This window comes from Eurosta solidaginis, chromosome 4, assembly GCF_040869045.1.
Source record: "Eurosta solidaginis isolate ZX-2024a chromosome 4, ASM4086904v1, whole genome shotgun sequence".
Taxonomy (NCBI): Eukaryota; Metazoa; Arthropoda; class Insecta; order Diptera; family Tephritidae; genus Eurosta; species Eurosta solidaginis.
The window spans coordinates 217,985,727-218,006,765 of NC_090322.1; the positions used below are offsets into that span (position 1 = coordinate 217,985,727).

A 21,039-nucleotide genomic window follows, 5' to 3' on the forward strand; every position below is an offset into this window, starting at 1 on the left:
GAAACTATTATTTTATTGAAAAGGAGCACGCCTATCTTAAAAATGATATTGCCGCGAAATTTGAAGAGATGCATTTCGACCTGTGTTGTTTAATAACACAACAACAAGAAGAAATATTTCCTTCACCCCAAGAACCGAACGCGAGTTCATAACCCTCAGTTCAACAAACAAAATGTTCGTCATCAATTAAATTTCCCCACTTACCAATTCCTACGTTTTCTGGTAAATTCATAGAATGGCCAGGTTTTCATGACTCTTTCAATCGGTTAGTTCATCTCAATGTTGAGCCCAGGCCTATACAGAAATTTCAATACTTGAAGCAGGGGCTTCCAGCGGACAGGGACGTGGATATTCATCAAATGTTACTCACTGAAGCTAATTATACTACGGCATGGGAGATGCTGCTAAAAAGGTATAATAACCCACGTATAATATTTTCTCATCACATGAACACTCTATACAAGCTGTCGGCTCTCACTAAAGAGAGATCCGACGAAATAAAATCAATGCTGGATGTGGCCAATCTTTGTATTAACGAATTCAAGCGTCTTAAACTACCAATTTCGGAGTGCGATCATTGGATCGCTCATTATTTAGCCACTAAGCTACCATTCGATACGCATCAAGCATGGGAGCGCCACCTCGCCAATAAAACGGATGTTCCCACCTTATCTGATTTGGAAGCCTATCTCACAACACGGCTTTTCGCTATAGACGCCATCGAAAACCGCGATATCGCATCGAATGCAATATCCTCTCCTCTATCATCAAAAAACCGCACTTCGCAAAACCATTCTAATATGCAACCACCTAAGCAATCATAACGGTCCAGTCATAAGGTAAAGAGTTATCATGCTTCCGAGAAGAGGAGTACGCCTCAACAAGACAATTGTGGGGTTTGCGGTGAAACGCATATTATAAGACGTTGTTCAACATTCCTTTCTAAAGACTGCTATGAAAGAAAGGCAATAGTTGACAAAATCAAACTATGTCTTAATTGCCTCAGCAAATCTCATTCATGCGGACAGTGCTCCAGCAGCAAGAACTGTTTACAATGTGGTAAGCGTCATCATACGCTACCACACTTTCCTTGCAACCCACAACCTTCTATAGCAACTACAAATTATAATCCATATCAGTTTTCTACTGGCGGAGCAGCACACCCCACGGGTTACAACCCAACACATCCAACATCTTTTCCTCGCACCGCAGCGTCCTCCTCGAATGTCTCCGATACTTCACCGCGTCTTCTGAACGCGCATGCTTACGTAGCAGCAGATTACTCGCATTGCAATATGGCCCGTCCGACCATACGTCAACCTCGACATGTAATCCTTGCTACAGCTTTGGTGTCACTAAGCAACGACGCCACCAATCAATCAGTACCAGCTTGCGCCCTCATCGATCAGGGGTCCGAGGGAACCATTATCTCGGAAAACATAGTTCAAACTTTAGGTCTCAAAAAAATCCCTACCTCTGCTGAAATATGTGGAGTAGGGTCGATTGGATCTAACCACACCAAATCTATCGTTAGTTGTACCATACGATCGTTCTCGGACATGAATTTCGCTGCTCGCATTGACTCCGCGTTTGTATTAAGGCATCTTACAGCACATTTGCCAAGCAAACCCATTGTTCCTCCACACTTAGAGCATGTAACCAATCTTCCACTCGCCGACCCCCAGTACTACCAACCAAAAAGGATTGATATTATTATCGGCGCCGACATGATAGCACAGATCATGTTGCGAGAAACTCGAATCGGCAAACCGGATCAACCCATAGCACAAAACCCTCGTTTGGGATGGATTTTATCTGGAAGAATCCACTCCGACCCAGCACCCACTGTTGTAGTTCGATGCCATCATAATAATATTGAGTTGGAGGGTCTTGTGCAAAAGTTCTATGAGAGCGAACAAGTTCCAACTGAAACACAATTATCCGAACAAGATCAGTGGTGTGAAGAGTTCTTTCGTAGCACGCATACTAGACAGGGAAATGGCAAATACTTAGTAAGGTTACCGTTAAAATCGTTATTTGATCCCAACCAAACGTTAGGTAAATCAAAGCAAATTGCATTGAATAGATTTTACCATCTCGAACGTCGTTTGCAACGTGACTGCAATCTACGAAATCAATACTTCGAAGACATAGAAAGCTACTTCACATTAAACCAAATAGTACCAGCACTCACAAGCGAGGAGCAGCATCATACCTATACTATAACCAACAAACCTACTGTAACTTCATGCGTCTTACCGCACCATGCGGTAGTTAAAACCGAGAGTCTTACAACAAAGGTGCGAATCGTTTACGACGCCTCCTCAAAAACGTCGAACGGCCGATCGCTGAACGATCTACTTTGCACAGGTCCGGCATTACAGAACGATCTTCCAGCCCTAATTATAAGGTGGCGAATGCATAAGTACGTTTTCTAGCCGATATAAAAAAAATGTATCGATGCATCGACATGCATCCCGACGATTATCAATACCAACGAATTCTGTGGCGAAATAAAGATGGACAGGTTCAGGAGTATTGCCTAACCACAGTCACGTTTGGCACAGCATAAGCGCCCTTTACTGCAATTCGAGTACTACATCAACTTGCACTGGATGAAAGGGACTGCTTTTCTCTCGCCGAAAATATTTTACATAATGACATTTATGTGGATAATGTCCTCAGCGGAAGCGATTCTATTGAAATGGCGACACTTATGCGCGATCAGTTGATTTCAGCCTTACGATCAGGTGGCATGGAGCTTAGAAAGTGGGCAAGCAATTCGCCCGAGCTGTTGCAATCCATACCAGCTGAACACCAAACATCTGGTGCTTCGCTACCGCTCAAAACACTCGGCTTATATTGGCAACCCAATCGCGACTCTTTCACCTTTTCCATAAATTTCGCAATCAACCCCTCAATGACGAAACGTTCAGTGTTGTCCACCATCGCTCGTCTGTTCGATCCCTTAGGGTTTTTAAGTCCTGTAACAGTTGCAGCCAAGATAATTTTGAAAGAGATATGGATAATGAAGATACAACGTGAAGACAGTCAGATCACCGCTTTACACTGGGACGAGGAGTTGCCATCTAATATCGGTATGGTTTGGCAAAAGTTCGTCTCCGAATTGCTGCAAGTGAACCCCATATCCATTCCACGTTGGGTTTGCTTTTCAGCTCACCACGTTCAATCCATGGAACTACATACTTTTTGTGACGGTTCCACGTCAGCTTACGCCGCTTCGGTGTATCTTCGTGTTCACTTGCACACCGGTGATATTCACACCTATTTGGTTGCGGCCAAAACCAAGGTCCCCCCAATATCTGTAATTACCATTCCACGAGTTGAACCCTGTGGGGCGGTCTTAGCTACAACCCTCGGTAGTTGGGTGCAAAGAAGCCTGAATGGTATACAAACCAAAGTTCCTATTTTTTATTGGACAGATGCTATGATAGTACTGTATTGGATCCAGGGTGATATTAACAAGTGGAAAACTTATGTTCAAGCAAAATTTTATCTATTACTACATCAAATCAATGGAATCATGTACGTACCAATGAGAACCCGGCAGATTTTGCAACTCGTGGTCTCACTCCGAAACAACTTGCAGATATGCAGTTATGGTGGAATGGACCTGTTTGGCTAAAAGAGCTCAAAACCACCTGGATACAAGGTAGTGTTAGTGAAGCCAACATAGATCGAACAGCTACCGAAGAAAGGGTACTTAAGGTGAATGTACATGCGACTATTACAGAAAGTTCATTTCTAGGCAGATACTCCTCGTATACCAAGCCTGTGCGCATAACAGCATGGTTGGGTCGTTTTATACACAATCTGAAGGCAAAATCAAGGGATGGCATGCAAGCAATATTCGGACCGCTTACTTCTACCGAGCTGCAATTGAGTCTATTCGCTATTATCAAAATTGTACAAATGGAAGCTTTTGAAAGCGAGGTCAGGCTGATTCGGAAGAAAGAGCAGCTACCGAATAAAAGTAAATTGGTCAGTTTGACGCCATTTTTAGATGACTATAACATTTTGAGAGTACGAGGTCGTCTAAAGGACTCAGTGCTACCGTATCGTCAAAGGCATCCTATAATTTTGCCGAGTAATCACCACTTTACGAAGATTTTAATCGACCATGCTCATCACCTCACTTTGCATGGCGGAGCACATCTCACTCTTTCTTATATTCGACATCAATTTTGGATCATCCACGCACGGAAAACCGTACAGAACCATCTTCGGCACTGCATCCGAAGCTTCCGCAACAAGCCCAGGCCCACTACACAATTGATGGGTGATTTACCTACACAGCGTATCAACCCTCCTCGCCGACCGTTTATCGCAACAGGTGTGGACTACACAGGAGCCGTTGAAATCAAGGCATCCAGATATCGCGGGCACACGGTCTCCAAGGGCTATATAACAATATTTATATGTCTAGCAATCAAAGCAGTTCATTTGGAAGCCGTTACAGGAATGACAACTGAACATTTCTTGTGGGCTTTACAGCGTTTTGTCGGCCGCCGTGGGCTCTGTAGTGATTTATACAGCGATTATGGGACTAATTTTATGGGAGCGGACGCAATTTTAAAGGTGAGCCATCAACGGTTAAGAGAAGAGGTCGAACGCGAAATTATTCCAAAACTGGCTGAGCAAAAAATCAACTGGCACTTCAATCCACCCCATTCGCCAAATTTTGGTGGGCTTTGGGAAGCCAATGTCAAATAGATTAAGTATCGTCTAAAGCGTATAGTAGGAGGTACTAATTTAACATACTAACAGTTATCTACGGTCTTAGTTCGCATCGAGGCCTGTCTCAATTCGAGACCACTGTGCCCCCTCACCGCAGATCCCGACAATCTTTTTGTTCTAACGCCTGGATATTTTTTAATCGGCCATGCTTTACTGTCCCCACCGGAACCGAATTCCGATATTAAACCTATTTCCGCGCAATATCTTGAATTACAACGCTTAGTCCAACAATTTTGGTCAAAATGGACGACGGACTGGCTTTCACACCTTCAATCGAGACCTAAATGGAAAAATGTGGAACCGAACATCGCCGTTAACGAACTGGTGCTAGTTAAAGATGAGCGGTTACCACCAAATCAATGGATGTTAGGACGTATTGTAGCACTACATCCCGGATCAGACCAGCTAGTACGTGTTGCTACTATACGTACGCAAACTGTATACAAGCGCTCTATCTCGAAAATTTGCCGATTGCCAATTCCCACCAATGAAGACAACTCACTCGATTCCACTTAATATGACAATTTCTTTACGCACACTATGCCTATTTCCTATTTCAGTTTTTCTTCCGTGGAGTCACCCAATCTACGTTTTCGCATATCATGCTGGATTCAGCATTGGGGGCGGCATGTACAATCCGCAACAAGGTTTGCATTTAAATGGGTCATCCCACGTACCCACCAGTATGAATTTACACTACGCCACTGTGCATGACGAAACGAAAACCACTAAGTAATCATATGATTTAACTGTTGCCTTCCAATACTTCGGAGCGAATGTGCAAGTAGTCAGCATACATACATATTGTAACGAATTTACTTGCAATTCCCCTTATTTGCTATCTTCTGCTGAGTTCGAATCACTAAACTGTTGAATAAATAACTCCAATATTTAATAATGCAAAATGGCCTTTATTAAAGTACTTCACAATAACACTCAAACTTTGCAACTAGCTGGCTTAATAACCAAACTGATTGATAGCTCAAATGAAACTCTACTATTCAAAATAATACTGCTCTTGCTCGCTAGATAGCGTCTTAATCGAACTGATTGATAGCTCAAATCAAACTGAATTCCAGCGCCTCTACACTTGTTGCCTTTTATACTCTTTGATTTCAACGTTCGCATCTTCTACGCGCTTCCAGAATCTACTAGTCCATCAGCTCTCAAACTTCTCAGCTGTAACTACAATTGCACAATTTTATAGCTTTTCTCATTGCATACTTTCAGGAGTATCTCAGATATATGCATGAGTTTGTGCATTGACTCTCCGCTGCTCGTATACGTACATGGTACATATGTATAGACGCAATTATTGTTTCGTTTATGTAGATACATAATGATTGAATTATTGATGTGAATTCGCGTCACTGCTTAGCATCGGCTTAGAGATAGCAGCACCCCTTAGTTTTGCTAATATTCGTAACAATATGTATGTATGCGCTTAGCTTTGGCTCTTTTTTCGATTCATCAAACATAACAGTTGACACATAACCATCAACAGCAGCGAAATGCGGAATATTTTAAATACATAATTAATTTGTTTATTGGCCGTTAATGAATAAATATATATATTTTTCTGTTGGTGAGCTCTAGGCCTCTTTTAAATAAAACAACTCGGTTTGTTGTTATTATGTATTTAATTATCGATATTTCGATCTCAATCTGAGATCATCATCAGGAATCTTCCGCTGTGATGCAAAGCAAACGAAACAATAATTGCGTCTACACATATGTACCATGTACGTATACGAGCAGCGGAGAGTCAATGCACACATGCATATATATGAGATACTCCTGAAAGTATGCAATGAGAAAAGCTATAAAATTGTGCAATTGTAGTTACAGCTGAGAAGTTTGAGAGCTGATGGACTAGTAGATTCTGGAAGCGCCTAGAAGATGCGAACGTTGAAATCAAAGAGTATAAAAGGCAACAAGTGTAGAGGCGCTGGAATTCAGTTTGATTTGAGCTATCAATCAGTTCGATTAAGACGCTATCTAGCGCGCAAGAGCAGTATTATTTTGAATAGTAGAGTTTCATTTGAGCTATCAATCAGTTTGGTTATTAAGCCAGCTAGTTGCAAAGTTTGAGTGTTATTGTGAAGTACTTTAATAAAGGCCATTTTGCATTATTAAATATTGGAGTTATTTATTCAACAGTTTAGTGATTCGAACTCAGCAGAAGATTGCAAATAAGGGGAATTGCAAGTAAATTCGCTACAATTGGTGTCAGAAGAGGAATTGTTGAATAATTTCCGAAGATTGGGAATACAACTTGGACATGGCAAAGTTCAGTGAATTGAAGATCCAGCAACTGAAAAAGGAGTTAGGAGAACCGTGGATTAAGTACAACCGGCAATGAGATCGAACTTCAAGCACGGCTACGAGAGGTAATGGAGTCGCAAGGAATTGATGTGGACGGGTTTGTCTTTTATCCTGACGGGGACGAAACAACAACAAAAATTGTAGAGAAAAGCGAAACATCGCAGACAGTTACGAGCACGACTTGAACATGATATTGGCTGCAATAACTGCTCAAACATCGACAGTGGCATCTCAGCTGGAATCGCAGGAGACACCCATAACATCGAAGATTGAAGCACAATAACACAAATTTCTACACAGCTCGAAGAACAGAAGACATATATGGCATCCCAACTGGAAGAGCAGAAGACATATATGGCATCCCAACTGGAATTACAGGAGGCACGTATTTCAGAAATGACGTCGCAAGTGTCATCTCAACTGGAAGACCAAAAGACATATATGGCATCTCAATTGGAAGCGCAAGAGGCACGTATATCTGAAATGTCGGCAGAAATTTTGGAACAGGTAACATCAAAACTGGAAGCGCAGGATGCAAAAATAGCTCAATTTCAGGCAGAAGTAGATGATTTAAAAGGTCGTATGGAGCAGTTACAACTATATCGCCCAGCTGTTTCAGCAAGCAATCCAAAGGTAAAAACACCATCCTTTGACGGTTCTGTTCCTTTCCAGGTCTTTAAGCTACAGTTTGAAAAGACCGCGGCAGTGAACAACTGGAATGCTGAGGATAAAGTTGCTGCACTATTCATGGCGTTGAAAGGGCCTGCAGCTGAGATTTTACAAACCATTCCAGAGGGCGAACGGAACTGTTATGAAGCATTGATGGGCGCTCTAGAGAGACGATACGGAACTGAGCATAGGAGACAGATATATCAAATGGAGTTGCTAAACCGCTTCCAGAGGCCTGGTGAAACATTGCAAGAGTTTGCGTATTGAAAGGCTAGCACATTTAGCGAATGCGGACGCACCCGTGGAATACACTGAAAGGGTAAAGATTCAGAGCTTTATAAATGGTATACCGGACGTCGAAACAAAGCGAGCTACATACGCAAACCCAAAGCCAACATTCGCAGAAACGGTGTCACAAGCTCCGATTCAGGAAACAGCGTCGCTTCTGTGTAAGCCAGTTTTCAAAGCAAGCCGTGTGGAAGTAGAAAGGCCAGAGTGGGTAGACGCAATATTGGAGGCGCTGAAAGGATCGCAAAAGCGGAGTGAAAGAGTTATCAAATGCTTCAAATGCGAGAAGCCCGTTCACATTGCACGTCATTGCGATCTTGGTTCTAATAGTTCCAACAATGTGGGTGGCCGTAAACGCAAAGCTGGAGATCCAGCTATTAAATGCCCTGTGATATCTGTGTTGCAAATTGGTAGAAAATCGAGCAGTCTTCAGAGGGAATGTGGATGGTAAAGAACGTGTTCTGACTGTAGATACGGGCGCATCTCATTCCTTGATTCGATCTGATTTGGTCTACAGGAGAGTAAAGTCATTACCTGGAGCAAGGTTGCGTACGGTCACTGACGAGTATAACCAAGTCCGGGGAGAAGTGATCTGTGAAGTCTTAATTGGGAAGGTCATGGTTTTACACAAATTCGTTGTGGCGGAGATTGTTGATGAAGTTATATTGGGAGTGGATTTCTTGGTTGACCATGACATCAAGATCGATATGCAGAGAAGGGCGATGAGATCCAAGATGTGCCACTTAACTTCAGTTTGGAAAAACGGTTCAGCAGTAAGCGAGTGCTGGTGGAGGAGATTCGACAGAGACCAAGAAAGTCAAGGAAAGTAGATCGAGCAAAGGTTGATGTATCGAATGGGCCAAATAAAGCGAAATGAAAGGTACCTGTGAGAGAAACACTGGCATTGAAAAAACCTAAAAGATGCAGGAAAACCAAGCAACGAATTTCCGAGAAAGAATGCGAGGGTAGTTTCAAGCCGGAGCGCACTGTGTTGTGAAATGTGGGAACGATACTGATTATGCGAAGCCAATCCGTCAAGCGCAAGCTCTACGAAGTAGTTCATTGGCCAAGCAACAGAGTGCGAGGGAACGATCCAGGATAATGAGTAGTAAGATGAAACACAGGTACGACAAGGAAAATAATTTGGAAGGTTTCCGGGAGGGAGATTTGGTACTGCTATACAACCCTCACCGGCGGAAAGGTGTTCCATCCAAATATCGGTGCAGTTGGGAAGGCCCGTACAGAGTTGTGGAGACGATCAGTGATGTCGTCTACCGCATACAAGCAATTGGGAAATCACAAAATAGAAGAGTGATACATTTGGCGATGCTAGCAGTGTTACGAATATTAGCAAAACTAAGGGGTGCTAATATTCGTAACAATATGTATGTATGCGCTTAGCTTTGGCTCTTTTTTTGATTCATCAAACATAACAGTTGACACATAACCATCAACATACAATACATAATTAATTTGTTTATTGGCCGTTAATGAATATATATATTTTTCTGTTGGTGAGCTCACCAACAGAAAAATATATATATTTAAATACATAATTTGAATTTAAATTGTATTATTTTGTTAAATAAAATATTGATTGAAGAACCCCAAATACAATAGTTCTCTACTACACAAATACAGATTAGATTTGGAGCAGTCCTATACTCCCAAAGGAGTATTCCTTACATTATTTATAGAGTACTCGCGTTTTTTGAAGGGATCTCTACTTTAAAATTATCTCTCACGAGATGTACATTAGGGTGGAGTGAATTTTTTTTTTTTTTTTGAAATCGCTTTTGGCTGACCTCCAGAAAGTTGTCTTTCTAGACCAGAAATAAGGTTGATAATTTTTATTTCATTCATCGAATGTTTAGATGTGCCCCAACGCAACTAAAAGTTGAAAAAGACGGTAGGTAAAAATTTTGTATACTCAGCTGAGCAGAGCCCACAGAGTATATTAATTTTGTTCGCATAACGGTAATCCCGTAACGGCATAAACTAATCGAGATATATAGACCTCTATATATCAAAATGATCTGGGAGAAAAAAGAAATTGATTTAGCCATGTCCGTTAGACTGGGTTGATTTATTAACCTATATCGCGCCATCGATTTTTCGATAGGATTTGGGCTCAGGAAAAAAAGTTCCACTACGCATACCCTAAAAAATTATTTTTTATGCATTTTTTTCATTTTCAAGGCTCCAAATCATTTTTTATTCGTTTTTTCGTGTCAATTGGCAAATGCAAAATTGGTAAATGCAGTTTTTTGAAAAAACAAAATTTCTTTTATGGAGATTTAGAAGAATTTTGGTTGAAAAATCGATTTTTTTGGCAGGCTCAACAATTATTTTTTGGGTATGCGTAGTGGAACTTTTTTTCCTGAGCCCAAATCCTATCAAAAAATCGATGGCGCGAAAATTTCGAAAAACCGAAATTTACCGATAATTCATTACCAAAGATGGATAAAGCGATGAAACTTGGTAGGTGGGTTGACCTTATGACACAGACTAGAAAATTAGTAAAATTTTGGACAATGGGCGTGGCACCGCCCAATTTTAAAAGAAGGTAATTTAAAAGTTTTGCAAGCTGTAACTTGGCAGTCGTTGTAGATATCATGATGGAATTTGGCAGGAACGTTACTCCTATTACTATATGTGTGCTAAATAAAAAGTAGCAACATCTGGTGACGAACACGCCCACTTAAAAAAAAAAATTTTTTTTTAAAAATTGAATATCTTTACAGTATATAAGTAAATTATGTCAACATTCAACTCCAGTAATGATATGATGCAACAAAATACAAAAATAAAAGAAAATTTCAAAATGGGCGTGGCTCCGCCCTTTTTAATTTAATTTGTCTAGAATACTTTTAAAGCCATAAGTCGAACAAAAATTTACCAATCCTTGTGAAATTTCGTAGGGGCATACATTCTATGACGATAACTGTTTTCTGTGAAAATGGGCGAAATCGGTTGATGCCACGCCCAGTTTTTATACACAGTCGACCGTCTGTCCTTCCGCTCGGCCGTTAACACGATAACTTGAGCAAAAATCGATATATTCTTACAAACTTAGTTCACGTACTTATCTGAACTAACTTTATCTTGGTATAAAAAATGGCTGAAATCCGACTATAACCACGCCCACTTTTTCGATATCGAAAACTACGAAAAATTAAAAAATGCTATAATTCTATACCAAATATGAAAAAAGGCATTAAACATGGTAATTGGATTGGTTTATTGACGCAAAATATAACTTTAGAAAAAACTTTGTAAAATAGGTGTGACACCTACCATATTGTAACGAATTTAGTGAAGCTCCGCTTATTTGCAACCTTCTACTAACGTTCGAATCACTAAATTGGCATATTTCTAGCATATTTCTATTTGTAGCAGTGCTTCGCCCCACCTAACAGCTGCGACCGATCACAAATTGTCATCAATATCCTCCAACGGGAGTCCAAGAAAACTTGCTGTTTCAACAGGGGTGGACCATAATGAAAGGGGTGTTAGAGGCGTTAGTTCCACATTACAGTTAAAGAGATGGTTGGTGTCATGTGGGGACACATTGCAAGCGGGACATACATTTTGTATGTCGGGGTTGATTCTGGATAGGTAAGAGTTTAACCTGTTACAGTATCCAGAATGAAGTTGAGCTAGAGTGACTCGCGTTTCCCTGGGGAATATGCGTTCCTCTTCCGCAATTTTTTGGGTACTGTTCTTTGAGTACTGGATTCACAGGGCAATTCCTGGCATAAAGGTCCGACGCCTGTTTGTGGAGTTCACCAAGGACCTGCTTGGTGTTTTTTTGCTTCATACGGCTGAGTTCTCAGGTGCCGTATTTTCTCAAAATGCTTACGGAGATGACTCCTTAAGCCCCCAGGCGGTGTTGGCTCATCAATCAGATGTCTGTTGGGGATGCCCAGTTTTCTGGGTTATTCAACAGGAACCCTTTGGTTAGCATCTCATTTCTCTCCTTGATGGGAGTATTCTCGCCTCATTATGTAGATGGTGTTCTGGGGACATAAGGAGACAGCCCATGGCGATTCTGAGAGCAGTATTTTGGCAGGCCTGTAGCTTCTACTAATGGGTAGTTTTTAGGCTTGGCGACCATATAGGGGACGCGTTAGCACGCAATCGGCTGGCCAATTGCTTTGTATGTGGTAATGGCGTTTCTTTGTCTTTTCCCCAAGTACTGCCAGCAAGGGATTTTAGGATTTTATTACGGCTCTGGATTTTCGGAACAATTGCGGCTGCGTGCTCACCAAAATGTAGATCCTGATTAAACGTCACACCCAAGATTTTGGGGTGCAGGACAGTCGGTAGCGTAGTGCCATCGACGTGGATGTTCAAAATGGTCGACATTTGGGCCGTCCATGTTGTAAATAAGGTCGCGGAGGATTTAGTTGGTGATAATACCAGGTTTCGCGAGGCGAAAAAACTGGAGAGATCAAGGAGGTAGCAATTTATTCTTTTGCAAAGCTCATCGATCTGTGGGCTTGGGCCTGTGGCCATTATTGTGCAGTCATCGGCGTATGAAACGATAGTAACTCCTTCTAGTGGCGAAAGTAGCTTAGATATGTAGAAATTAAACAAAAGTGGGGATAGGACATCACCCTGTGGCACCCCTGGTTTAATTCTCCTTGGTTTTTATGTTTCATTTCTAAATTGCACCGATGCCTACCGACCACCCAGATAATTTGCGGTCCACCTTTTAAGACATGGTGGAACCGTTTAGACGGTTAAGCGCCAATGTAGTAAGTAAGTAAGGAAGGGTAGACCCTTCCAGGTCTTGCAGTAACGTGCCATGGTTGACCGTATCAAAAGATTTTGATAGGTCTAGCGCAACAAGTACTGTTCTATGGTGGGGGTTTTGATTTAAACCGCAATTTATTTGGGTGTTGATGGCATTTAGCGCTGTGGTGGTGCTATGGAGTTTCCTGAAGGCATGCTGATGACAGGCTAACTGCAAATTTGCTTTGAAGTAGGGGAACAAAATGGCTTCAAGCGTCTTGGCTACTGGCGATAGGAGGGATATCGGGCGATACGTTAGCTGGTTTCCCAGGCTTTAGTAGCGGGACCACCTTGGCCATTTTCCATTTTTCGGGTATGACAAAGGTGGAAAGAGACAGATTGAAGACATGTGCTAAATATTTGAAACCCTCTTTCCCTAGGTTTTTAAGCATCGGCATAGCTATGCCGTCTGGGCCCACTGCTTTGGGTGGTTTAGCATGACCGATGACATCCTCAACCTCTTTGGCGGTGATGGTAATTGGTGACGCGCTGAATTTATGTTTATGTGCGTGTCCGTCTATCTTTGTCGACCATAGAATACATTATATATTGTCGGCAGAGAGCGCTCGCGCATTTTTTCGCATCCGACAGCACTTTATCGCCAAAGGCGATGGAGACTTTGTCATTGTGTCTAGACGCATTCGACAGGGACTTTACGGTGGACCAAAGTTTACCTACACCGACAGAGGTTACAACCGCTTAGGTGCTCCTCCCATTTCACCCGCTTGTGTTCATCCACAAGCAATCTGATGCGTTAGTTTATATCCGGATCGAGCTGTCTTATAAGGTCATGTTCTCTCGCTAAATTTGCGGCCTCCGCCGGGAAGTGGGGCCGAATTTCGCGAATTATACCAGCGGGAATGAAACGTGCCGAGGCAGATTCAATGACCTTGCGGAAAGCACGCTGCCCTTGGCGGGCATCAGTCGAGATAGGGAAGGCAGCAAAGCGGTTGTCTGTAAAGGATTAGTATTCGTCCCACTTTCCTTTTTTAAAAATTATGAAAGTGCGATTTTCTGTGACGATGAAGTCGGCGGTACGCTCGAGCGAAATAAGTATAGGCAGGTGGTCAGATGCCAATGTTACCATTGGCTGCCAGTTGACGCAGTTTACGAGTTCTCCACTCACTATTGAAATATCCGGCGAACTGTGACAGCTTCCTACCATACGTGTGGGGGCGTCTCCGTTTATTGTGCAGAACGTCTTGTCTTCTATTTGATCCTCCAACATCTCACCCCTACTGTCCGCCCGCAAGTTTGAATGCCATAGATCGTGATGGGCATTGAAATCGCCTAAGATAATGCGATTGTTGCCAGTGAGTAAGGCGCTGATATTAGGGCGGTATCCACTGGGGCAACAGGTGGCAGGAGGGATGTAGATGTTGATGATTCCTAGGTTTGCATCGCCTAACTGGACAGATAAGCCTTGACGTTCTAAGACACAGTCCCTGCGGTCGATGCCGGGATCAAATATATGATATTGCACAGAGTGGTGTATGATAAACGCGAGCCCGCCTCCATTTCCGCTCCCGCGATCTTTTCTGTGGACATTATACCCTGAACAGGTCTGCAGTGCAGATCTTGCTGTGAGTTTAGTCTCTTGAATCGCAGCAATGCGGATGTTGTGCCGCTTCATGAAATCGACTATCTCCGTGATCTTCCCAGTTAATCCATTACAGTTTAACTGCAGAAGTCTGAAGTGCATAGGGGGAGACGTCGCCACTCTGGGAGTGAGTCTGGGTTGTGGAAGGCTAGGACGCAACTGCTGTTGTGGCCCTGGGACTGGGCGTCCTTGGGTAAGCATTGGGGTACCCGGTGTATTTGGGTATGCGGCGTGGCAACATGGCGCAATGAAACCCGTCGAGGGGTTGCCCTCGCGGAGACCAGAACATCTAGGAAAGTGGCACCGTCCATGGCAGGTGCTGCATTGGGCGGATGTCGCAAACATATATATTCTGTGCTGGCAGACGGTGCAAAGGGAGGTAGGGACTAAGAGTCTGTTTCCCCGACCTACACAATTGCTACCGGAAAAGAGGGGGGGTGGTGAGGACGGGGCAGGGTATGTATGAGTGGGAGCAGCCGTAAGAGTTGGTGGCGCCGTAGGGCACGAGCAACAGCGGGTACTTGTTGTGGCTTGCTGAGCAGCGGGGCTGCTGGAAGGTAGAGGGGGGGGGGGGGGGGGGGGGAGGGGGCGCTAAGGCGCAGACTACGGGACGTCCTAGGGCGTGAACAGCAAGGAGCCACAAAAGATTTATAGAAGTTACGTGGACGTCTGGTTTTGGGAACTAGCCCAGAACAACCTGTCCGATGCAACCATCCCTTAAACGAGACACACTGACAAGAGTATGACCGGCCTAAAAAGATTCTTTTCCGGCAGATACAGCAAAACCATTTCTCAGGACCGGGGTCAGGAGACGGACCCGGATTGGGTTCGATACGTTCCCGGAGCAAGATAATATGAAGCGGTCCCGCTGCAAGGAGCTGCTGGGAGGATGAAAATTTGTGGGAGGGACACAACAAATTAAATGGGGTTACACTGAAATGGCAGTCCTTGGTCGGGAAAAATCCCGAGTCGCTCCGGTACATAGAACCGACGGCCTTGGGAAGCGATTGATTTACTTTCGCTTGTTGTTATTGTGCTCATTGATTTCAAACTACTATGTGCCTGTAAAACTCTTACTTATACACTTGATTAGAAACAAAAAACTGTAAAACACCATTTATAATTTGTCGTTTTAAGTTATAATATGTAATTTTACTAAAGACGCCATCCTACGAAAATAATATTTGGTGGTTTTGGTTAACTCTTATAAAGACGACTTTTCATGGCTAGGCCATTAAAAAAAAAAACAAAATCCATAGGGTATCACTCCACCCTAATGTACATAGTTGAACGGCGAATGGTTTTTCGAAGCTCTACAAAGCCCGCCGCCACGGAATTGGGATCGTATTGGTGTACTTCTTATGTATGTATAATTTATTCAGAATAATTTTCTTTTTAATTTAAATTTTTATCAATACTGGGGATCGCACACTCCTTATAGATTCTTAGAAGAACACCCTGTATATATGTGTAATAAGAAACTTGATTATATAAAAATAAACTTACACGTCACGCTGGGCACAACCATACTTGCATACAGTACATCTATATGGCATGCCTGTATGTTTATAAGAATGATTTTTCAGATGTTTAATATGATTGAATTCTTTGCCACAAACATTACATTTTCGCTTAATCCCAGCATGCCGCTGTAGATGGTAGTTTAGTTGAACTTTGTATTTAAAACGGCGTTCGCATATATGACAACCGAATGGCTCCTCTCCAGTATGTATACGCATATGTACTTTTAGATCACATTGGCGTACAAATCCTTTATTGCATATGGAACATGGATGCTTGCGATTGATATGTAACTGCATATGATTTGAAAGTAGAGTAGAAGATTTGAATAAGTCTCCGCAAATTTCGCAGGCCAGATTACGCTCTTTTTTGTGTACATAAGCTACATGAGAATTGAAGTTTCTTACATCCACCTGCTTGTGGCATTCAGGACATTCCTTACGCTCACGTTCGCTGCACAGATGGATTTTCCGTTCATGCTCTCTTACACCTGATACACTGTTAAACTCACGAGCTAAAAAAGTACATATATTTGTATTGTAATGTAATTCTAAAAGAGTCCATAGCATATGTTAAAGCAGTGGTGCGCATGTTGTTTGTTTATGTTTATGTTTGTTTATGTTTAATTTATTTAGTCTATGATCAGAAATAATCTTACAAACTAGAAACAAAAGTAATGAAAAACTAAATACACAAAAATGTAAAAACATGAATAGCGGCAAATAATAAAAAAATAATAAAAAAATAAAAACAAAATTATGCAAGTTAAAATTAGAGATAAACTTCCAGAGTTGACTTGGAAATATTTCTCGACAAAGAAAAATCAAAAATTAAAGAAAAAAAACTTTTAAAGTTAACTAAAAAGTAAAAAATAAATTGACAGTAAAGAAATATAACACTTTATAAGTTCATTGTAACCTTTAACGATAATTAGGCTTCTTCATCTGCGACAAAAAAAATTCCATATTGTACATAATTATACATTTTTAACATTAAAACTTTACACCTAAATTATTAAATCTTACAGTTTATATTACAGTCCTAATTGTTCTAATAAAAAGCGTGTTAAATTTTGATGGTATAATTAAGAACATTTAGGACCTCATTTTCTTGGTATCACAATGTAACACGCTTTTATTAGATCAATTAGGGCTGTGATATAAACTGTAAGATTTAATAATTTAGGTATAAAGTTTTAATGCTAAAAATATATAATTATGTACAATATGGAATTTTTTTGTCGCAGACAAAAAAGCCTAATTATCGTTAAAGGTTACAATGAACTTATTAAGTGTTATATTTCTTTACAGTCAATTTATTTTTTTCCTTTTTAGTTAATTTTATTAACCAATAATAAAAGCTTATTTTTAAAAAAGTAGTTTTTTCTTTAATTTTATTTATATCATGATCCGAATATATTGGGGCATATTCATAATCGAAATAAAATGTGACTAAGTTAGTTGAAGCATTTTTGACAGAGAGCACATATAAAATTGTGTCAAACAGTGCTAACTAACTTAAAATCTTATTTTATTGTGACTTTGCCTACGTCGCGTTCAGTTTACAGCTACTCATTGCAGATCTCTGCTCTGTTCCATCGCCAAAAATCTGTAAAACAAAATCAAGTGCGCAGAAAAGTATGCAACAAAAAGTATGCAACATTTAGCGGTAACAGCCTAACTTCTACGTTTGTTGCATACACAAACAAAGCGAAGTTACCTGCGTTGTTGAGGACTTAAAGCGGAGTCATTGGTGCCGTTTATCGTATCGCTGTAGTCGTATCCCTAACGTAATCAGCTGTTTATCGTTACGGCGGAAAACCAAAAACCAATTGGTTGGCTACGATACGGTTACGACCTTAGCGGCACCAATAATCGATTGCATTGATTCCCATAAGGTTGGTCGAAACAGCTGTTATAAGGTTACCGATACGGTGACCGATAACGCACCAATGTCTGCAGCTTTAGGCTTTTATTCCCTTGTGAACACAAATTTTTACCGATAATTCTGTTATCGATTAATTTATCGAATTCTCGCAAAGTAATGTTGCATTGTCATCGGAGTTATACATGTGTGCAAAATTTCAGCTCAATCGGACACCGGGAAGTATATCAAATTTAACTTGCAATATTTGATTACGGACAACAACCAAGTGGAAACTAAATAAAAGCTTATAAAAATCCTCGAGAGTCTGTTAAATTCAGTAAGCGCGCGAAAAATTGGGTCAAAACAATAATTAGCCCTGCAAGCACGCAAGTAAAATGGTAAAAATGTACAAAGACTCCTATTAGGTACATAAAATGACACCTTCGCTAAGAGAGCCGACCAATCCAGAGAGCCAGCTATGAGATCAAAGACGAACATTAGCAGATGTACTACCCTTCTGGATTCGGGAGGTTGGAGATTTATGAGTAAGCAGCGCGAGTAATAGGATGGAATTGGGTCATCAAAGTTGAGTGAATTTAAAAAAAAAACGAATAACTTTTCTTTGAACCCTTTCAATTCTGGCAGCATAGCTGTTATAGATAGGATTCCTTACAACTGAGGCATATTCAAGTTTTGCACGAACAAGGGAGGTATAGTGTCTTCCTGGTATAGGGATCTCTAAAATCTTTTGCATATCTAGGAAGAAAGGCAAGGTTTCTGTAAGCCTTGGGGAGCATATAAGAGATGTGATTGATGAAAGAAAAAGTGGTATCAAAAACAACACCTAAGTCAATACATTCATTGACAGAAGCCAGTCGAGCACCTGAGATATCATAGAGGGTAGAATGTAAGTTAGATGATTTAGAAAAAGACATATGAAAACATTTATTAACATTAAGAAATAGATTATTGGTCTTACACCACTCGATAAGATTATTTAGGTCATTTTGTAGGAGTAGGGAATCCGACGGACCATTAATTCTATGAAATAACTTAATATCATCTGCTTATAGACGGAAAGAGGGCAATTTATAGCTGGAACCAATATCAAAAAAATCACAAACAGCAGATATAAACAACAGATAATGTATATTATTGTTGGTACGGAAGTACTTCAACCGCTGATGCGAGCTCCTAGTGGCTCAATTTCCGAACAATTCCATATTATACAAATAAACTAACACAACCGCCGTGGTGTAGTGGTATTGTGTTGGCCTAACTAACCAAAGGTCCTCTACTCAATTGACGTTGGAACATTTCTCTAAAAGGAAGTCTTCGAGTTTTCTTCTGCCATAAAAACGTCTCAGTAAAATTTATCAAGTAATAAAAATACCAGATGGCAATTGAAGTGAGCATAAAACCGCTGGACCAGCAAAACCCTCTATCAGCACACATTTTCATGATCATATATTCATAACTTTATTAAGTCAATGGCAACAACAACAGGCTTACAACTGTCCCTGTCAGTACCAAGACTCAATACGATCTTAAAAAAGGGTATTGACATCGCTAAGTCTGGACCTTCTAGATATCACCGAACCTCAACGTAAAATATGTTACAAGAGCGGAGAGTTCTATTAGGAATATGGAAACATATTTGTCTAAGAAGAGTTGTGTTATGGGCTTTCTGATCTCGGACATCTAGCCTTCTTACTAGTTTCGACTATTCCGGACTATTGTATGCCGATAACCGCTCTCTAGCCAACCTTCACCCCAGTCATTCCCCCGAGGGAGGAGTGGGGAAGCGGAATTATCTGGAGCATGGGACCGGTTAACTTGTTCACGGATGGGTCGAAGTTGGACGGAAAGGTTGGCGGGGGGGGGGGGGGGGGGGGGGGGGGGTATTTTGTCAAGAGCTATATGTAAGCCGCAAGTTTAATTTGGCTGACCACTGCAGTGTATTCCAAGCGGAATTTGCTGCGATTAAGGATACGGTGGATGAAATGCTATTCAGTGCTACTACGGTTAGGGAATTTAACATCTACTCTCATAGCCAAGCGGCTATAAAGACTTTGAGCTTTACTACAGTGCGATCGAGGGTGGTCTGGGAGTGCCTGACCTCACATGCGATTGAATCGAATTATTTTACAATTAAGATTATCTGGGTCCCGGGCCATAGTGATATTCCGGGTAACTGTCAAGCGAATCTCTTAGCCTGAATCGGTACAACTGAACCGGATGAAGATGGCTGTAGGGATTTCGGGATTTCGCTAGCCACCTGTGGATTTCTCCTCCATAGCTGGGCCTCGAGTCAGCTCAGCAAACGTTGGGCGGACACCACGTCTTGCAGGGTAGCAAGATCTTTCTGGCCGAAAGTGGATGGCAGGAGGTCTGCTGAAATAATTGGGTTCACTAAGTCTCACCTATCAATGGTCATTGGGGTTTGGACAGGGCACTGTCCCATGGGTATCCATGCGGTACGTCTCAATATATTGGAAACTCCATCCTGCTGCAGCTGTATAGAGGATGATGAGGTGGAATCACCAAATCACTTTATGCTTGATTGCCCAGCTTTTGCGAGAACTAGGCGAACGTATTTCGGTCGCGACTCACTTGGATCTACCGAGGAGCTATCCAAGGTTGAGATCGGGATCATTCGGAACTTTATCGTTGCTACCCAGCGATTCTCTAAGTAGTTATATCTACGTCACTGTTATTTTAGTTTATTATATGTGGTATCACAACAGACCTTCATGTTGTCCAAGTGAGCTTCCTACCTAAGAAGAGTTGGGCAGTAAACTACACCAGCGATAATGTCGGCGATAAACATTAAATTTTAAACAGAGACTTTGACTTCCAGTAGCAAAATATTGATAAGTATGCAGCTATCAGTATAGGGAGGCAAGAAGTTATCCAAATAGAGTTTGAAGAACAAATCGAATGAATTTGCGTTGAACCATTTCAATTCTTGCCGTGTGGATTAAATGGGATTCTAAATGACAAATCATACTCTTAACTTGGATAACACTAAAGAACTATGTAATCTTTTTTCAAGCACAACTTGAATCATGGACTTGTGATGTTGGGATGGGCAGAGCATTCTTGGTCCTGTCTTAAGGATAGCTTCTGTCCTCCCAACATGAAGTGACACGTTTTTTTGAAATATATATTACTGATGAAAAAACCAAATTATAGCGGACTTTATGACTGACGTG

The 21,039-nt window shown here is 41.4% G+C and overlaps 1 protein-coding gene across 1 annotated transcript in view; it reads right to left on the bottom strand.

Moving 5' to 3' along the window:
* Window positions 1-21,039, bottom strand: part of LOC137248777 (zinc finger protein 62-like) — a 142,651-nt gene that overhangs the window by 101,117 nt on the left and 20,495 nt on the right. Inside the window, exon 6 of the mRNA XM_067779680.1 lies at window positions 15,944-16,472. Coding sequence (XP_067635781.1) covers window positions 15,944-16,472 — 529 coding nt within the window. The remainder of the gene's footprint in view (window positions 1-15,943; window positions 16,473-21,039) is intronic.